At 42.6% G+C, this 21387-nt stretch overlaps 1 protein-coding gene across 1 annotated transcript in view; it reads right to left on the bottom strand.

The window, feature by feature from the left end:
- Positions 1-13603, bottom strand: part of EPAS1 (endothelial PAS domain protein 1) — a 133039-nt gene extending 119436 nt beyond the window's left edge. The window contains exon 1 of the mRNA XM_070734574.1: positions 12967-13603. Coding sequence (XP_070590675.1) covers positions 12967-12992 — 26 coding nt within the window. The 5' untranslated portion in view covers positions 12993-13603. The remainder of the gene's footprint in view (positions 1-12966) is intronic.
- Between the last annotated feature and the right edge of the window lie 7784 nt (positions 13604-21387).

Raw genomic sequence — 21387 nt, 5'->3', positions numbered from 1 at the left:
TCATCAGGTTATTTTGCAGTATTTGCTATTTATGGAAGTTGATTATTCTCTTTTGCTATTATAATAAAGAAATTGGAGGGAGGAGCAATGTATTTCATCAGTGATCTACAAATGAGGATTGTTTTTAGTTTTTTCCCATTCCCATATAACTCACAAAAGTTCATCTGAACTCCTTTATCCAAACTGTGTATAGTCAATTTAATTCAAAGTTCTTATTGAAATTATCTGATAGTGTTACAATTTTGTAGTGATAGTGTTACAATTTTGTTTTTACATCTGAGTATTTATTGGATCTTACCGAGATTTTGGATCGTGGAGGGAAGTAATATCATTGTGATTTGGTGCTACAATTAGGCTCTGATATTTTGTCTTGCTAATGAAGCATTGTCAACCTCCATGAATTTCGGGGGGAGGGGGGGAACACAACAAAATACAAAAATGAGTAGCAGTGATAACATGGAAGGTCACTGAACTTTTCACTCCAGCCACCATTTGCTACATTTTGCATTTGGTAATACAAATTAACACTTGCTTCTTGTAGACAAAACAACAAGATCTACTTGGCCTTGTAAATACTTTCAGCAGGAGCAACAATAAATGTTTAATTACATTTTCAGGAGAACGAAGGGGCTCTGATTAAATGAAAAAAACAAAACAAAACCCAAGACCTTTCAAGAATTCAGCTTGAAATGTTCTCAGAACACTGGAACATTGCGTTTAAAAAAGAAAACAGGAAATCTGCCCCAACAAGAAGTGGACATCTGGTCATTCTAATCTGAGGCACAGCAACAGCGACAGCACTAAATATTACAAATCTCATGCGTAAGTGGAATTAACTCCCATTGTGCTGGATGGGACTTACTCCTGAGTAAGCCTGTATGATGTTTGCCACTTTAATAATTTTAATTTGCTTTTCATTTCCAGATGGTTGTAGAACAGCAAAACTCTTTATTCTACTTTGATGCAATTTAATTGGAAACAAAAGCAATGTACATTATGTATGTATGTATGTATGCATGCATGCATGCATGCATGCATGTATGTTTGTTTGTTTGTTTTTCTATGCTGCCCACCTCCCTAGGGACTCAGGGTAGCTCACAACAAAAATGAACATGAATCAGTAGGAAAAAAATTCAATTTAATATAATTGCAGCCATTCATACGTTCATGGATCTACTTCACTAGTCACACACACACACACACACACAAAGGTCAAAGGCCCCAGGTCTGTCGGAAAAGCCAGGTCTTTATGGCTTCCCAGAAGGCCAATAAGGTGGGGGTGGTGTGGATCTCAGGAGGTAGCTGATTCTGGAGAGTTGGGGAAACCACAGAGAAGGCTCTCTCCTGCGGACCTGCCAGCTCACATTGTTTAGTTGAAGAAGAGCAATCCTGTGGGATGTTACCAGTCACTGGGAAGTATGTGATAGAAGGCAGTCTTGCAGATACTCTGGCCCTGAGCCATGTAGGGCTTTAAAAATAATAACCAACAAATTGTGATGCCTTGAAGATTACCAAGGAACAGAGCAACACAACTACAAACCTTTCCAGAGAGCAACACAACTACAACCCTTTCATTTTTAAATTTTCTTTAATCAGGCATCCCAACCACCCCAACATGCAATAGACAAGGTTTCATGTGTAGATTAAAGAGTGCAGCAGTCTTGGGCCACTGATGCTTATGTTTGATTTACCTTTTTAACTTAAATCATCCAAGGGCATGGGGTGAGGTATCATCAATATGCGGATGATACCCAGTTGTACATCTCCACCCCATGTCCAGTCCGCGAAGCAGTGGAAGTGATGTGCCGGTGCCTGGAGGCTGTTGGGGACTGGATGGGTGTCAACAAACTCAAACTCAATCCAGACAAGACGGAGTGGCTGTGGGTGTTGCCTCCCAAGGACAATTCCATCTGTCCGTCCATTACCCTGGGGGGGGAACTACTGACCCCCTCAGAGAGGGTGCGCAACTTGGGCGTCTTCCTCGACCCACAGCTGACATTGGAACATCATCTTTCGGCTGTGGCGAGGAGGGCGTTTGCCCAGGTTCGTCTGGTGCACCAGTTGCGGCCCTATTTGGACAGGGAGTCATTGCTCACAGTCACTCATGCCCTTATCACCTCGAGGTTCGATTACTGCAATGCTCTCTACATGGGGCTACCTCTGAAAAGTGTTCGGAAACTCCAGATCGTGCAGAATGCACCCACGAGAGCCATCGTGGGGCTTCCCAGATTCGCCCACGTTTCTACAATACTCTGTGGCCTGCATTGGCTGCCGATCAGTTTCCGGTCACAATTCAAAGTGTTGGTCATGACCTTTAAAGGCCTACATGGCATTGGACCAGAATACCTCCGGAACCGCCTGCTACCGCACGAATCCCAGCGGCCGATAAGGTCCCACAGAGTTGGCCTTCTCCGGATCCCGTCGACTAAACAATGTCGTCTGGCGGGCCCCAGGGGAAGAGCCTTCTCTGTGGCAGCCCCGGCCCTCTGGAATCAACTCCCCCCGGAGATTAGAACTGCTCCCACCCTCCTTGTCTTCCGTAAACTACTTAAGACCCATCTATACCGCCAGGCATGGGGGATTTGAGACACCTTTCCCCCAGGCTTATTATAATTTATGTTTGGTATGTATGTGCTGTTTGGTTTTTTAAATTGATAGGGTTTTTAGTTTTTTCTTAATATTAGATTTGTGCCTGTACAATATTGTTTTATCGCTTGTTGTGAGCCGCCCCGAGTCTTCGGAGAGGGGCAGCATACAAATCTAATAAATTATTATTATTATTATTATTATTATTATTATTAATTAACCATATAAATATCCTTCCAATTATTAATTACTTTAAACCTAATGTATATTTACAAATATGTTTGATGCGTGATTAATATATGAGTGGAAGTGATGTGCCGGTGCTTGGAGGCTGTTGGGGTCTGGATGGGTGTCAACAGACTCAAACTCAACCCGGATAAGACGGAGTGGCTGTGGGTTTTGCCTCCCAAGGACAATTCCATCTGTCCATCCATCACCCTGGGGGGGGAGTCACTAACCCCCTCAGAGAGGGTCCGCAACTTGGGCGTCCTCCTCGATCCACAGCTCACATTAGAGAAACATCTTTCAGCTGTGGCGAGGGGGGCGTTTGCCCAGGTTCGTCTGGTGCACCAGTTGCGGCCCTATTTGGACCGGGAGTCACTGCTCACAGTCACTCATGCCCTCATCACCTCGAGGCTCGACTACTGTAACGCTCTCTACATGGGGCTACCTTTGAAAAGTGTTCGGAAACTTCAGATCGTGCAGAATGCAGCTGCGAGAGCTATCATGGGCTTTCCTAAATTTGCCCATGTCACACCAACACTCCGCAGTCTGCATTGGTTGCCGATCAGTTTCCGGTCACAATTCAAAGTGTTGGTTATGACCTATAAAGCCCTTCATGGCACCGGACCAGAATATCTCCGGGACCGCCTTCTGCCGCACGAATCCCAGCGACCAGTTAGGTCCCACAGAGTTGGCCTTCTCCGGGTCCCGTCAACTAAACAATGTCGTTTGGCGGGACCCAGGGGAAGAGCCTTCTCTGTGGCGGCCCCGACCCTTTGGAATCAACTCCCCCCAGATATCAGAGTTGCCCCCACCCTCCTAGCCTTTCGTAAGCTCCTTAAAACCCACCTCTGTCGTCAGGCATGGGGGAATTGACATGTTCCTTCCCCCTAGGCCTATAAAATTTGTGTATGGTATGCTAGTGTGTATGATTGGTTTTTAACTTGTGGTGTTCTTAAAATTAATTTAATATTGGATTTGTCTTGTATTGCTGTTGCTGTGAGCCGCCCCGAGTCTGCGGAGAGGGGCGGCATACAAATCTGATTAAACTGAAACTGAAACTGAGATGTGGTTTTTTGTGTATAAATGCTCTCATTCTCTATCTCTATATGTAAATGTGTCTTTTCTTTTTTCCTTTCTATAATATCTATCTATATTATACAACAAGGATCGACAAACCCAGGCGCCTGGTCGCCAGTGGCGCCTAGAAAATGTTGTCTGGCGCCTAGAAAATGTTGCCTGCTGTACTGTATGTATACAGCAGTGTTTTTCAACCGGTGTGCCGCGAGGTGGCTCCTGCAAGTGGGAGCTCCAGGGCTGAGGCTTCAGCCCTGGAGCTCCCACTTGCAGAAGCCGCCCCCCGGCTATTGCCCGCCGCCGCCGCTACCCGCGCACCCCAAAATACCCCCCCTGCGTGCCCTTTTCCATGGGCGCGCAGTCCCCATTCCCCTGCCTGCCTGGGGGCGGGGGCGGGGAGGCGCCGGCAGTAGAAGGCGCAGCCCCCGCCCGCCCGATCCGCTCCCTCTCCTCCTCTTCCGCTGAAAGAAACGCGCGGAAGCTGCCTGCTTGAGCCTCGCGTTGCTCCACCCCGCTTCATCCTGCTTGTCATCCTCCGTTGCCAGGAAAGCCGGGTTTGTTTTCCGTGAAAGCAGCGCGCCTTTTAACACGCTGCTTTCCTGCACCAGCGACGTTTGGCTGCCGGGGGGGCGGGGAGGAGAAAATCCTCCCCCCCCCAGGAGCAGCAAAAGCCTAAGCGGTGGGGTGCGCCGTTTGCCTTCCGGCTCAGTCGCAGAGGCTTTTGCTGCTTGTGGAGGGGGGGGTTGGCGGTGCCGATGCCAAATGCTTTCCCTCCGCGGTGGGGGGTGCAGGGCAGGCGCAGTCAGCCCCAGGAGACAAAGATGGAATGAGAGAAAGGAAAGAGAGAGAAAGGGAGGGAGAGAAAGAAAAAGTGAGAGATAGAAAGGATAGAGAGAAAGGGAATGAGAGAAAGGAAAGAGAGAGAAAGAGAGGGGGAGAAGGAAAGAGTGAGAGATAGAAAGGATAGAGAGAAAGAGGGAATGGAAAGAGAGAGAAAGGGAGGGAGAGAAGGAAAGAGTGAGAGATAGAAAGGATAGAGAGAAAGAGGGAATGAGAGAAAGGAAAGAGAGAGAGAGAGAGAAAATAAGAGAGAGAGAGCAACAGAGAGAGAAAGAACAAGAGAGAGAAAGCATGAGAGAGAGAAAGAACAAGAGAGAGAGAGAAAATAAGAGAACAAGAGAGAGAAAAAGATAGCAAGAGAGAGAGAAAGCAAGACAGATAGGTAGAGGAAAGGAGAGTGAGAGAAATGAGAACAAAAAGGGGAGAAAAAAGGAGAAATGAGAAAATGATTGAGGCAGAGAATGAGAGGAGAGTGAAACAAAAGAGAGAGAGAGGTGATTCTTGAAGCATATGGTAAAAAGCACCCAAATAATAAGAAAACCCCCCCAGCCCACACCTGTTTTTGAAAAGGATAAAAGAGAAAAAAACCCCAGCCCTCAACTGGTTTTGGAAATGGTTGGAGTGTGTATACATACACACACATAAGGGGGGGAGAGAGACAGGGATGGAAAAAGAGGAGAAGTGAGAGGGAGAAGGAATGAGGGAAAAAGGGAGGAAGAGAGAGAAATGAGAAACACGAGAGAGAAAAGGGGGAAAGACAGGAGAAGTACCCAGAAATGAGACAGTGGTATAAATTTCAGGAGGGATGATTGATGATTGACTGTATTTATAAGGGGATGTTACATGGGATTGTATATATGAGGGGGTTATTTATGTATGTATGTATGTATGTATGTATGTATGTATGTATGTATGTATGTATTTATTATTTATTTATTTATTTATTTATTAGATTTGTGTCATTTTGGTTGGTGGTGTGCCCCAGGATTTTGTAAATGTAAAAAATGTGCCGCGGCTCAAAAAAGGTTGAAAATCACTGGTATACAGTATATTTTTCCCGCCTTGTGTTTACGCCCAGAAATGGTACATCTTGGCTTCCGTAGCTCCGCCCATCAACCTCGGAGCGAGCTGCTTTCCCAGCGTCCCCTGCGCTTGCGTGCGTCTCTCCCTCCCCCCCTTGCCTCCATTCCGCCTCCTACTCGAACCCCTTCACTCCCCCCCACCGCACACAGACGCTCCGATCTTGGCCGCTCACCCGCCTTCGGAGAGAAGCGGAAGCCCCTCCCCTCCCGGCGTGAGGTTTTGTTCATTCCTCCTCCGGCCGCGTGCGCGGTGACTTCCGACCAGTAACCCCTCCTCCCCCCTCCCCCCCTCACCCGCGTCCCCGGCCCGGTCTCCCTTTCCTTCTTCTCTGTTTCGGTTTCTGACTAACGGTCTCCCCTCGGATCCCGACGGGAGTACAGCAGAGCCGGCTCGGCGGAGCCAGGCCTGCGCCGGGGGGGAGGGGGTGAAAGCGATGTCAGGTGGAGACTCGGCAAAAAACCAAGTTTGCTTAAAAAAAATTCTGGCTCCTAAATTTTTTGGCTGGCTCCTAGATTCTGAACAACTTTGTCGACCCCTGTTATACAATATCTATCTATCTATCTATCTATCTATCTATCTATCTATCTATCTATCTATCTATCTAATCCATCCATCCATCCATCCATCCATCTAATCCCATATACTTCAGTAGACATATGTATAATATAGGAAGGAAGGAAGGATTATATAATCACGAATGTGATTTAGCTTTAGGTGTATGACTACTTAGAGATGTTTTATGACAATTATAAAGATCTTTATATTCTTTGTATTACAAATAACTCAAACTCAATGGAAGAAACCACTGGAGGTATGGAGTTTTTAAAATACTACAAAATTAACAAATCCATATATTTATTGTTGTTAAACTAGTGAGTTTAAATAAGTTAAGGTGACACGATACCTATGGTGTTGGACATTCAATGATTACTATTCCTACAGTTCCCTTTCTTCAACATGTGTTAAATTATCTAATAAAGAAATGGACCTATTTCTGTCTCACACACACACAATGGAAGAGAGTAGACCACAGTCAATCACTTTGATACATGGGATATATGTGACATACACTATTTGAAGGCAATTTACATGTTTGTAATTTTTCAATATTCTTTCACAAGAATATACAATTAACTGTTGAGTAAGAGGGAAAAATATCTCAAACTGAACCAAGTACAGACATGTCCTGTACAATGATCACTCTTATCCATTTGAGACAATCATTTGTGAAATTATTGATAAAACAATTGTTCCTAGTCCAGCACAAGCATATCTGTCTTAATTTCAAAAAGAAAGAATATGTATCCATTTCAAGTCTCTTTTTGGAATTAGTGTAACTCAAAAGTGCTTTGTCTTGATTTATCATATCCATTAGCAATTACTGTAACTGGGGGAAATTCCCCTCTTCTCAAAAGTATTAATCATATATTTATTAGACAATGACCATATATTCATTTAACCAACTTCCTTTCTAAAGGAGCCACATTTTATTTTATTGATGTAAATAAAAATTCCACACATAACCCCCACCCCCCAATCTTAGAATAACAATCAGAACAACTAGAACTTAATATGAGCCAGAGAATCTCAGGGTCTAGTCTCTCAGGATATCAACAATGATGAGCCATTCTTTGACATAAATTAATTAAAACATTTTTTACTTGTATTGCTTTGACTTTCAATGTCTTCTTTTACATGCTGTTGTCTTAAAATTGTTGTGATATAAGCTACTGTGATACATTATTTCACAGAATATTTAAAATATTAAAATTATTCATTAAGGCTGCATTACTATTAGTTTTCTTATCACCCACGTCTTCCCACTTATGACTGTATGACTGTAACTTGTTGCTTGTATCCTTATGATTTATATTAATATTGATTGTTTCCTGATTGTGCTTATTTGTACCCTATGACAAATTAAGTGTTGTACCTCATGATTCTTGACAAATGTATCTTTTATGTACACTGACTGTATACGTACCAAAGATAAATTCCTTGTGTGTCCAATCACACTTGGCCAATAAAGAATTCTATCCTATCCTATCCTATCCTATCCTATTCTATTCTATTCTATAGTTCTATTCAAAATAATATATTAAAATTAACTATACTTTGTTTACTTAAGGAAAATGTTTAAAAATAAGCAAATAATGCTAGAGTAGAGGCACACTGAAATATATGGCTACTTTCAACCAGTTTACATCAAGAGTAATATAATCCAAATCCAAGCCATAGCAGCTGGGTGACCTTGGGACAGTCACCTTCTCTCAGCCCTAGAAAGGAGACAATGGCAAATCACTTCTAATAAATCTTGCCAAGAAAACAGCAGAGACTAGTCCAGGCAGTCTCTGAGAACTGGGACATGAATGAATGGAACAAATATATTTTGCTGTATCTATTTTATTATCTTAGCATCAAACTGAGTAAAATTTAAAAAGAACAAGCTTTACTAAAACTAAAAGTGGGGGAAATCTGTTTTTCAGGACTCAGGAGATAATATTATTTCCTGCTTCACATTTAGATGGGGATAAGTACCACTAAAAACAGCAATATTTATTTCCAGTTAAATGAAAATTATGACTGCCCTACACAACCTTAAATTTACAAAGTGCTTCTCTTTTAAGAGACCATACCCTAAAATAAAATGAAAAAATGAAAATACACTATGATAAAATAAAAAAATCCATGATGTGGATGTAGGTATGTGTTCAGTTAAAATACATCAAATCCAGCTCAATTCAGTATGGATGATCTAAGTTAAACAGGGAACCATGTTCATATCTACCTCTGAAACCAGTGAATTATATGTTTTCATCTGTAAAATCTGGACAACAATATCCCCAACAAGTCAGAAGTATAGAAAGGTCTATCAAGAATAAGTATCTGTATAAAACAACAACCCTGAACCTAAAAAATTAATATGCCGACTTTGGAAATGAAGTGGGAAGAAGAATATTCTCCTCTTTAATTTGATATTTCAAAGTGGCAGAAAATAGAAGTACTGTATGTTTAAAAGAAACCAATACTTGGACTGTATTTGGACAATTGCCCCCCTCCCAATATATGGTATGCTACAGGATTGGGTTTATACACAATTGATTCACTGATATTTTTGATAATTTTCAGCTTTAGATTTCTTCTAAATCAACTATAATTCCAAATGAAAAAAACCCTGAGTCCAGTTTTCCAGAAATACTGGAGTGAGTTAATTTTCATAGTTGCTTAAGAATCACCTCTCAGGGCTTCCCTCCCACAAGCAGAATACTGCCAAACAACATCATTTGTTGTTGATTTTCTGTATTGATTCTGTGCTTTCACTTGTTTCCCAGTTCACAAAATAGGCAGGTTTAAATCTTACTTAGGTGAGCGAATGTTGAAACAGGGTTTTGCTCCATAAACCAGCAACATTCAGTCACAGCACCAATGTGTGCAGAATCTGCTCCACTTCAACATACATTATGTCATGCATGAAGTCATAGGTGGTTGCGAATGGGACAAGGAGGACAGGCAGATACAGAAAAATGCAGGCCAGCCCCTCACCTTTTGGTTCCTGATTAGGGTTATCAGCTGGACCTCTATTGCTCCATCTCTAAAAAGAGTCAGATATAGTGGCCATGAAGTGTAAACAAAACTACTTGTTGGGTTTTGAAATAGAGCAGCAGTGAAATAGCAAAATGGTGTAACAGTGCACAGAAATAACATAACACGCTAACACAGCATAACACTGAAACACACTCCTGAGTAAAGCATTAAAAAAAAAGATAAAGGTTTTATTTAAATCTTTATTTTATCATTTTGTTTGTGAGTCAGTTCCTTTTCTAACTTCACTCAATTACACTTTATTCAGCTCAGACCCTGCCCGTTTTTTCTTGAGCTACTTTCCCCCACCACCTAGGTTGTATGCAGAAACCAATCCTATCTGTTGCATGCAAAAAATCAGGTTTTACTCCAGAACAGAGGCAGGATAAAGATCAGCAATAGAGTAGCAGATTTCACAGCCAGCAGAACAGTCTGGTAAGTGTCTGAGTTCTCAGCCAACTCAACCAAGTATGGATGGCACAAAGCAGCTATGTCAAAAGGTCCTTATTGCTACCTGGTTCCTCAGCTATTCTTCCTCCTTACACAGATTAAGCCAGGGTGGCTTCATGTTGTCATTTCTCTGCATTGTTAATAAAACAATCAGAAGAACAGTAGCTTGTACCTTGGTGGTTTTAGAGCTTCTGAATCTTTACACGTTATATAGGACAAACCAGGTCACCAATGGGATGGAACACTGGTTTAAAGATGGTACCTCCTATTAATCAATTAATGGCTTGCTTCATGCATTCTCTGTGTTTTGAGATTAGCAAGAGAAAGGCAACTTTAAACCAACTCAAAACTGCTTTGGAGAGTTTGGAAATAAAATCGATGATAGTGTGGAAGTGTATTTTACAGATAATGCTTTTTAAAGAAGACAAGCTGTTGAAATTTCTCCTTTGCACAGTTAGTATCTTGCAATGAAGGCGAAGACATAAATGGAGATAGGGGGAATGGGAGATAATCCGATGTTTGGGGAGGAGAAATGTTGCATACTTCTTATTGCAAACTCTTTAATTGTAACCTTTTCTAGAGCCTTTACCCCAAACCCATCTGATTGTCAGAAATGGCTTAATTTGTCACACCAAGAAACAAACTGTAGCTTTCTGAGGCTGCCTTATACAAGCCAGTACCTTCAGGCTGTGTGGATCATACTAGCTCAGGATCCTGAGAGTTGCAATCCAATAGAGTAAAAGTTGGAGAAAGTTGCTTTCATTGGTGTGCATGAAAAATCCTGTTCCCTGGTGGCTGCCAGCTGATCCAAACACCAATACACATAAAACACAAAGCAAAGGATGACAGGTTGGATTTTTACCCAACTAATCTTTCCTTGAACTCTCCTTGTCCTGCTGAATTGAGTGCAATTCGGAGATACTTTTGAAAGGCCAATGCTCTTCCAGTGAAACCTAGTCAGGAAACCTTTTTTGGCCTAGAAATCTGAAAATTTTGAAACCACTTTTTAACTCTAGTCTAGGGCAAGTCATAACCATTGATGGCAGACCACGTATGGATGAATAGACAAACAAGGAAACATAAGAAAGTCATGTTTTTCCTCTTGTCAGGTACTATAGCAAAAAACCGAGGAAATTGGGAGTGGGCAGGTGGGATGCCGGTAATGGATTTATGAAGGAATAGATCCTAACCCCCAGGACCGCTTGGTGTCTATCTCGCGTTTCAAATATTGGGGACCATTTAAAAATGGATGGCAATTTCTGGGCAGCAGTGGCTACTTGTAAGGAGAATTAAGTAATTTTGCACCAGGAATGAACCTTTCCTCCTCCAGCAGAGAAAGAATGCAATAAAATAACCTGTTGCTTTTTCAAGCGTCGAACGAATTAAATCGCTCGCGACTCAAAGGAAGGGGTGGACCAGATGCTCTTTTAGAGACCTCTCCCAGACCCTACGAGACCAGAATTAACTTCTCAGAATAAAGCCCTGATTGAGAACGCCGGAGTCTCGCTGTTCTCTCCCTCTCGCCTCCTGGGGGGACTGTTAGATAATCGCGGCTCCCTCCTTAAAAGCGGTTTTGTTTCCAAAAGGAGCGCATCCTGGCAAGGTTGATTCAGCCTTCCATCCTTCCAAGGTCGGTAAAACGAGGACCCAGATTGTTGGGAGACAATATGCTTACTCTCTGTAAACCGCTTAGAGAGGGCTGTAAAAAACAGTCTACGTGCTATTGCTATTGCTACTGTGGATCAGAGCCGCCCCTGAACTTTCGCGGCAGGCAGGCAAGGCTGGAAGCATCTTCTACGCCTCTGCCAATCTTTAAGCCCAGTAACTGGAGGACTGACGGCATCCCGCACCTCGCAGGGGGCGAACCTCCTTCTCCCAATCTCCCTCGATGCCATTCCACGCTTTCTGCTCGGCGATCGAAAGAAATTCGAAATTGCGTCGTTCGGGCAAGCACAGCCCGGCGGAGGAAGCTCCCTAGAAAACACCCCCATCGATCTCAATGGAAGAAGACTTTAACAAGGCGCTTCCATTCTTTGACGTCGATAGGATTTCCCCCATCTCCACCCCCAAAAAATCAACCCACGAAGTGAGGGTGTTAAAGATTCAGCTTTCGGTCCGCTCAGTTCTGTCCATTCAAACCTTCGCCTTCGATCAAAGTCTCTAAAACTTCCGGGAGCTTCTCGACCCGCTTAGTGACCGAACCGAAACGATTCAAAAGGTTTAACTAGTCGAAGCGCGTTATCTTTTTCCAACCGGGGCATTTCCCATTTCGAAACCTCCGGCGCGCAAGCCAATCCCTAGCCCCCCCCCCCCCAAGTTTTTAAAGGGGCCGCCTTTCCTGAAGGCTGATGCCCGTTTACTGCCTAAGACGATCGTCCCAGGGACCTTGCCTTGCCAATCGGCTGCGCTCCAGAGAGCGGCTTTCTTGTTGCGACCGCTGTTTGTTGCTGTTTTTAAATCTTAGTAGGGCGCTTTACCAGGCGGCCGAGGAGAAGCTACATTCACTTACTTCTTGCTTGCTTACTTATTTGGATTTATATGCCGCCGAACTCCCGAAGGACTCTGGGCGGCTCACAGCCAAATACAAATAAAATGCAGTATAATACCACTAAAACCAATGTGTTAATTTGACTTGTAATGCCGCCCAATCCTAAGCAACTAACTTGCTTGCTTGCTTGCTACACTCACTTACTTCTTGCTTGCTTACTTACTTATTTGGACTTATATGCCGCCCAACTCCCAAAGGACTCTGGACAGCTCACAGCCAAATACAAATACAATGTAGTATAAAAACTCACTAAAACCAATATACTGTATTAATTTGACTTGTATGCCGCCCAATCCCAAACAACTAACTTGCTTGCTTACTTACTTGGACTTATATGCCGCCCAATTCCTGAAGGACTCTGGGCGGCTCACAGCCCAACACAAATAAAATGCAGTATTAAATAATTTATTAATTTGACTTGTATGCCACCCAATCCCGAAGGACTTCAGAACAATTTAAAATCAACAATCATTAAAACGACAGTTGGGGGAAAAACAGCAACCCATGCAACTTCCATTCGGTCGTCCCGGTGCCTCCATCCCCGTCCCCCACTCCTCCTCCCCGTCCCCTCCTCTTACCTCTTTTTTTCCTTCTCGGCTGTCATCCTGCCGCTCCCGCTTCGCTCTTTCTCCCCCCGCTCTTCGTTGCTTCAACCCAAATGCCAGGAGAGGAAGGCGAAGGCTTCCCCGTGGGAGTCCCGCTCGGACTGAGGGGCAGCCCGGGCGCACAGAGATCCAAGCGGCGGGGCGGCTGGCTTCAGGGGTGGGTGGGAAGGTCTCCCTCCGAAGGCCTTCGAAAGTTCACTGGGCTCGGGTGGCCCCTTTTCGCCGCTTCTGCCTTTCCCCCCCGGGGCTAGGCGCTCTCTTTCCCCGCGCAATTGAGACCGCGGAGCCGAAGGTCGCCGAAGGGAGGCTGCTTTCCAAACCGAGCCGTCCCTGAGCCGACCGTACAGTCTCAGGACACTGCCGAGGATTGTACAGCCCGCTCAGGGAAGAAGCGACGGGGGCAGCGACGACTCTTGCCGCTTCTCCCTCTCGCGGGCTCCGTAAAAAATCTGAGGAAGCAGCGACGCGCTCAGGGCTCTCTTTAAAACGTCAAGCCTTTGGCTGGGTGCTCCGGGGCGGGCGGGCTGAGGGGGGGGAGGCTGCCTCAGACTCCTGAGTCGTGCCCCCCGGAGTCCGGCTCCAGCTGGAGCGGCCGAGCCGCGCTTCCTCCAATGGGCAAACCAGGCGCTCGTCTCTAGGCCCCGCCTCCTTCCCCCTCCCCCTCCTCCCCGGCCTGTCCTGCAACTTTCCAGGACTTGCTGAGGGGAGGTCAATGGCGCGCGAGAGCGGCGGCGAACGAGCGAACCGGCGCTCGGCGCTGAGGCGAAGAGACGGTGTATGAAAGGCTCCCGAGGCGCCTATTTACTCTCGTGTATTCCGGATATTAGACTTGAAATCTCGGGCTTAGGCAATTTAGAACTGCGTCCGCCTCCGAACCGAGCTAAATGTAGGTCGTAAAATCGTCTGCCACAGTGTCCTACCTGTCAATGGATACGTCAGCTTCAACCGCGACCATACGCGAGCACGCAATAAATTCAAACTTAATGTAAACCGCTCCAAACTCGACTGCAGAAAATACGACTTCAGCAACAGAGGGGTCAGTGCCTGGAATGCACCTCCGGACTCTGTGGTTTCTTCCTCAAAGTCCAGAAAGTTTAACCTTAGACTGTCTACTGTCGACCTCACCAATTCCTAAGAGGTCTGTAAGGAAAGTGCATAAGCGCAACTCTTTGCCTATTGTCCATTTTACCTACTTTGCTTTTATTTATGTTTATACCAATACCTGCTATCTTGTACATGTTTGACAGACAGATAGACTGACAGACAGACAGGCACACAGAGACAGACAGACAGACAGACAGACAGATTCTTATCATGTTTTCTCTCGGGTTTTTACTTGTGACTGCCAGTATCCCATTCCTCCTCCCCCGGACTTTAATACTGAAGGGATATTTTCCCAGTGAACGTGAATATACCTGTCCCTGGATAATGTTACAGGATCCAATGTGGGTCGATCACCAGGATTACCAGGTTTTATCTTTAGGACAGGCTAGCCAGAGGGAAAGTCCCTGAAAATAGGCACCAGGAAAGCTCAGAGATTTCCCTTTGATTACTTACACATTAATGTGTCTTCCTGAAAATCCAAACCCATGGCTGCAGCTTGGCTAGAGAGAAATTGCCTAAAGGTGGGCATCTGCATAAGCCTTAATCCTCAGATATTTTCCTTTGATTATTGCACATTAATGCAGGGGTCTCCAACTTTGGCAACTTTAAGACTTGTGGACTTTAACTTCCAGAATTCCTCAGCCAGCTTCGCTTTGCTGGCTGAGGGATTCTGGGGAGTTGAAGTCCACAAGTCTTAAAGTTGCCAAAGTTGGAGACCTCTGCATTAATGTGCAATATTACTTGATTTCTAGACTGACCTGAGTTTCCGAAGAAGGGCGGCCTAGAAATTTAAGTAAGTAAGTAAGTAAGTAAGTAAGTAAGTAAGTAAGTAAGTAAGTAAGTAAGTAAGTAAGTAAGTAAGTAAGTAAGTAAGTAAGTAAGTAAGTATGTAAATATGTATGTATGTATGTATGTATGTATGTATGTATGTATGTAAGTAAGTAAGTAAGTAAGTAAGTAAGTAAGTAAGTAAGTAAGTAAGTAAGGTAAGTAAGTAAGTAAGTAAGTAAGTAAGTAAGTAAGTAAGTAAGTAAGTAAGTAAGTAAGTAAGTTTACCTGAAAATCTAAAGCCATGTTGCCTCACTTTAATCAGATGGTTTGTAGAGGGTTGGCTCACCCCTTTCCTTCTCCTTGCTGTCTGCTCTAGGCCTGGCCACATGAAGGTTAAGATCAAGGTCAGTAAAACACATTTTTACACATGAAGGCAAATAGGCAAGTTCCAGGATAATGTTGCTCCAGTCCAAAAGTTCAGATGATAGAACCTCTGGTCCCGGTGACTGACCCACATTGGATTCTGCAAAACACTTTTTGTTGCCCCCATACAGCCAAATTTTGACAATATACTGTAGTTGCCGAAAACTTTTCAGATCAGTGTCCTAACGTTTGGATTAATAGAAAGCCAAAAACTGTACTGAAATCTTCCATAGAAGGAAGACAGTAAAACACTTACACCATTCCATAATCTCTATATAGGTAGTCCTTGAATTATGACCACAATTGAATCCCAAATTTCTGTTGTTAAGTGAAACATTTGTTAAGTGAGTTTTGCTCCATTTTATGACCTTTCTTGCCACAGTTGTTAAGTGAATCATGACATCATAAGTTGGTATCTTAGTATTAGCTATAAGGGACAAAGCATTGAATTGTATCTTAGCTAAACTCATCAGAGGCTCCCTTACAATTACACTGTTAATAATAACAATGTATTGTTTTTGAAGCATGTATGTTATGGTTAGGTTAACATGCTGGAACTGGAAACTCTTGTGCCGCTAATTGCATAACTTTCAGTTATTCTCCTTCAGTCCAACCCCTCACACAATGTTTTTGTTATGATGAAACATGAAGGCGAAAGAGCCTCCATGGTGCACTGGGTAAAGTACAGTACTGCAAGCTACTTCTGCTGATCACCGCTGCCAGCAATTTGGTAGATCGAATCTCAGTAGGCTCAAGGTTGACTCAGCCTTCCATGCTTTCAAAGTCAGTAAAATGAGAACCCAGATTGTAGTGGGCGATATGCTTACCCTCTGTAAACTGCTTAGAGAGGGCTGTAGATCACTGGGAAGCGGTATATAAATCTAAATGCTATACAGTACTGCATATGATGCAGAGCTCCTAAAGGAAACACAGAATACAAATCTGATAAATCAATCAATAAAAGTAATAATATTATTAATTTTTTATTTTTAATAAATTTGATTGATTTTTATAATATAAACAAATACACACAACACAAAACAGTGCACAGTGATATGTGCTCCCACCACCCAACAACAATCATTCAATCCCTCCACCAAATGAGGGTGTACTAATTTATAATATTTTAAAACCAGGAACATCAGCATATTTACACCGTATAGGCTGATTCCAATTTGTTCTTTATCGCTCGGTCTCGAATTCTACTAGCCATAAAACTTCCTAAAGGAGCTCCTAAAGGAAACACAGAATACAAATCTGATAAATCAATCAATAAAAGTAATAATATTATTTAATAATTATAACATATTCAGAGGCAGCATGGCAGAACCTATTAAAAGCATAGGAAAAAAGCACTGCGGTTATGATTATGATTCACACATTATGATTCCCATGCATGTCAAATAATATTTCACCCAGGGGAAGATGAGCTGCTGATTGAGATAATGTAGGCAGATCAATAAAGATTATCAGATTATCCCTTAAAACAGCTATTGCTCATTAAATTAAATATTGCATTTTAGGATAGTTGAAACAGACAGCCTAGAGGACATTTTAGATTGCATGGGCAGCAGGAAAGTTGTCCATCAATTTTTATCAATAAACATAAATATTTTCACTTGCTATAATGTTTTTTTCAATACATTCAGGGAATGAAACTATTTCATCCATGTATCTATTGCTCTTTCCTTGTTTGTCCCTATATTAACAGTTTACATATTCATAAAGAAATAGCTATTATTAATTCATCATTAAGTTTTTATTCAGCTATAGCTTGATATATAAATTGGTTTAGGTGTTGTTTTAACCATGTCTTTTTGAGTTTGTGTTTAGTTTTATTGTTAGTTGCTTTGGACACCAATCTTTGACAGAAGATTCAAGAATCAAATGCATCTCCCATGTATTTACTTAGCAAGTAAAATCTTGTCAACTCTTATTGTACATAACTGCATCAGTGGTGAGTTGCTCCTGATTTGGCCCAGTTTGATGAATTGGTAACAGTGCCCAGAAGCTCCGCCCACCTGCCTAGGACACTTCTGCACATGCTCATAAATGTTGTGAGCACAGAAGCATTGTGTGCAAGCGCACAAACCGGCAGTAACAGGATTTAGAACCCACTACATGTTGGGTTTTGATCAATTTTCCTATGCCCATATTATCATTTGCATCCTTTGCATCCTTTTTACATTTAGCCTGGGAGCTTTCTCCTTATCAGAATATACCAGCCCATAGGAGAGCCTGCATTAATACAGGACAATGATTTATTGATGAGAGAGTGAGATGGGAGGGGAATTTCCCTCACTCAGCCACTAAATAATGGCTCCCTGTTCCTACCATCCTTTACTGGCTTGACAGTTTCCTGGCTGGTTGAATTTATTAATCAGCCATGCTTTGCTAATGAGATTGTGTCTCCTTGTTTAAGTCAGCCGTGTCTTCTGATTATTCGTCCCTATCTTAGAATTTCTACATTTTAGCTAGAGGTCCAGCTACGTCAAGGCGTTGCATCCCTTACAGTTGAAAGGGGCACCAAACACCTGTTGATACTGTTTGGTTGGAAATAAATAATATCACAGTTACCCTGAACATTGGCTTATCTCTCCCTTTTCTATCAGTACTGTTTGTGTGCGTAACTACTTCCCGTCTTCTCCCCCCACTGGAACACTTGAGGTTTGTCTTGATTTTTTTTCATGCAAAGCAGGCTAAATCCCTTCACCCTATTCCCATCTTCCTTCTGGTTAAGAGAATGTTTGGTCCTAAGTATGCGGGTCCAGGATGCCTAAACATAATGTCCCTTTTTGTAAACAATAAACAATCTTAGCAGCATAAAATTATTATGCGTACAACTCAAATTTCTCTACCTTAAATAGGCCCACAAGGTAGTATTAAAAAAACCCCTAAAAACAACACTTAAAAAAATATACTTTAAATATCCAAAGGTCAAATAACATGGCTAAAGAACAGATGTAATATCATCAATAGTAAAACAAAACAACACTATTCAAAATAAACAGTTTTTCCAACATCCTAAAATAAAAAGGGCCCAATCATCTTCCCATCTAAGGAAAGCAAGCAAACTTGGTGAGGCCAAATCTCCAAATCTCCAAAAGACAGCGTAGAAGAAAGCAAAGGCTCCCCTCGCCCCGCTCTTCTGCAGCAATGTTTCACAAACATTTTTCTTTCGGGACCCTTCCCATCTTTAAAAATTATGCAGTACCCTAAAAGAGCTTTTGTTTGTATGAATTATAATTATTAATATTTAGTATATTAAATATTAAAATGGATGCTCTTCCAGTTCTCATGTTTGATGAGATTTTAGTGTGATATCATTTCCCCACATATATTGACAAATAATTTTGATATTATCAACTCCAGAGAGACTTTTTCTCAACCTTAGCACTTCAAGGTGCTGTATGGACTTCAACTCCCAGAATTTGCCAACTATCAGGCTGTGGGATGGTGGGATGGGGAATTCTAGCATTTGAACTTCATATACAGTACCACTGCTCAGATGACAGAAAATGTAGAAAAATACCTGAAAAGCATTTAAGAGTACACTGGAAGAAGCTTCCTACTGGTACAATCTGCTTACCTCTGGACAGATGGAGGACAAAACCAGATTTTCCCAGGTACGGCTTCATAAACTTATTAACTCATTTAAACAAGGTGTTTTTAATATGATGCGCTCAACATCCATCTGCTGTCACAATTCTAGTCCAATGCAGTAGCAACATTTATAACCAAAATCTGTTCCTGAACATTTAAAATAGAAGTTTTAATCACTAACGAAGATTACGGTACCCTAAAATTTATGTAATATGTGAGTTTTGTAGCTGAACCTCCCATGTCATAGAGCATCCAACATCTGCAAATCAATACATTGCATTCTTCTTGAGAGTGAGATGGGGAGTATCTAAGTCTGACAAATAAATTAAATAAATAAATTTTGTAGTATAGATCTGTTCCCCCTTCAAAACATTCCTATGTTGCACTTGGATTGATGTTGAAAGTAATGATAAACCAATAATAAATTTGGCTGATATAAAGTTCTTTATCAAGAGCTGTGGTGGCTCAGTGGTTAGAATACCGTATTGCAGGCTAATTCTGCTCACTGCCAGCAGTTCAGTTCTCACTGACTGAAAGTTGACTCAGCTTTCTATCCTTCCGAGGTCAGTAAAATGAAGACCTGTTGTGTCCCAATGCAGAGTACCCTTAGAAATGACGCACACACCTGGCAAACAATCTTATTTACTACAAATAAATAATCTTATTGGCTATGATTTTGTTCTGTTATGTTCATACGAAACAGAAAGGTTGTTTTCTCATTAAGTCAAAATGTTACTTTCTCTTCTTAAGAGTTGGCCCGATATCAAACCTCCAAAGTAAACAGGCAATTAACTCTGCAGTTACCAAAACTCACAGAAGTTGGCTGACAACCCGGTACTAATTATTTTCACAGAGCGATAATCCAGAGTTTCCGAAAGCAGGAAAGTCAGAGCACGGCAAAGGTAGGTATAATGAATCAACCACGTTATCTCCAGCAAGCAACTCTCTGTACTTACACCTTAAATAGCCTCAGGGGATGGCCAATCAACCCGATTCTCTGCTCACAAGGAGACCTCCTCTTATAGAGCCAGTCATGCCTGCTAGCTGCCCTATGTGCCCTAGCATCAAGCGGAGCTCCTCCTCTTCTCCTGAGTTACTCAGCTCAAACTGAGGAGGTGCAGAAGTCCCTGGTTGGCTTTCAACCTCTGGCACTGAACCCTCCTCACTATCGGACTTAGGTGCCAGGTGCACAGGATGAACTGGCCAAGCCACAATCATCTCCTGGTCCTCTGGATCCGTGACCAGCTATGTGGGAAACGGGCAGGCCACAACTGGACCCATATTGTTGGGGGCAATATACTGGTTCTAAACCACTTAGAAAGGGGCTGTTAAAGCACTGTGAAGCACTAGATAGGTCTAACTGTTATTGCTATCTTTGGTCACCAACATCTAAATTCTCAGATTCCACCTACCTGTTTTGTTATAATCTGTAGAATATCCAGATCAAAAGGGTATTTAATCCAGCCTTCTGCTTCTCACATTGGCCAAACAAATGCATCCGGAAAGTCCACAAGCAGAGCAAGAAGGTAATGGCTCCCTTCACCTCTGGATCAGTGGCACCTAAAACTCAGAAGCATGTTGTGTCTGCACCAGAGCAAGCATATAGCCACCAAGGGCTGGTACCCACTGACAGTCTTAACCTTTCTGTGATTAATGGCTGCTGCATCTTGTTTTGAATCACTCTGAAGAACAGGAGAACAGATATTTTTAAGAAATGAAAAGGAGCCATTCTACACACATAGACGAATTTTAGGCTTTGATTTAAAACTGGCTTACAGTCCTGACTTGAATGCATGCAATAAACCATAATCCTGGCTTTAGATGTTTTAGTAAGTTATCTCTGACTGGATTGTTTACCAACGTACAAAGCAGGAGCCAATGTTCTTCGCCAGCAGGAATTTGTGGCTTGATGCAGCCTGGATTCCTATCTTTTTCTTATGTGCCAGTATGGCAGGGGTGGGTTCCACTTACCTTACCAACCGGTTCGCATTGTAACGGCAGTGCATGTTTTGCACATGTGCGCTAGCTTTGCTTACATGCGTGCTCCCCTCACATCATGCAAAATACTCGGAAACGATTTTCTGTGCATGTACAGATGCTTTTGTGCATGGGCAGAGGTGTGGCGACTGGAGGACTGGTTCCGGAACATGGACCAGCAGTCATCACTGCTGGTTGGGCAAGTCATAGTAAATTTTGGTTAGCGGTTCTAAAGAACTGGTCCAAACTGACAACAACCCACCATTGCAGTATGGCCATTGTCTGGTGGCATTTCTCTTTTAAAACATAGCAGTAAATGTGTACTTTAAACAAAAGTTCACATTATTTCCTTTCCATTCCCAAAACCTAGTTTTTACTAAGGGATGCAAATTACTCCTCCTAATCTGTATTCATTATTGGTTATTATCAATTTGGATATAGATTCCAGCAATTACATTCTCTTTAAAACATCCAGCAGAATATTGATTCCACTTTTCAACAGATGGTATAAATTCG

This window comes from Erythrolamprus reginae, chromosome 1, assembly GCF_031021105.1.
Source record: "Erythrolamprus reginae isolate rEryReg1 chromosome 1, rEryReg1.hap1, whole genome shotgun sequence".
Classification (NCBI taxonomy): Eukaryota; Metazoa; Chordata; class Lepidosauria; order Squamata; family Dipsadidae; genus Erythrolamprus; species Erythrolamprus reginae.
Note: the sequence above shows the minus strand (reverse complement) of the source record. Positions and strands in the feature narration are given on the sequence as shown.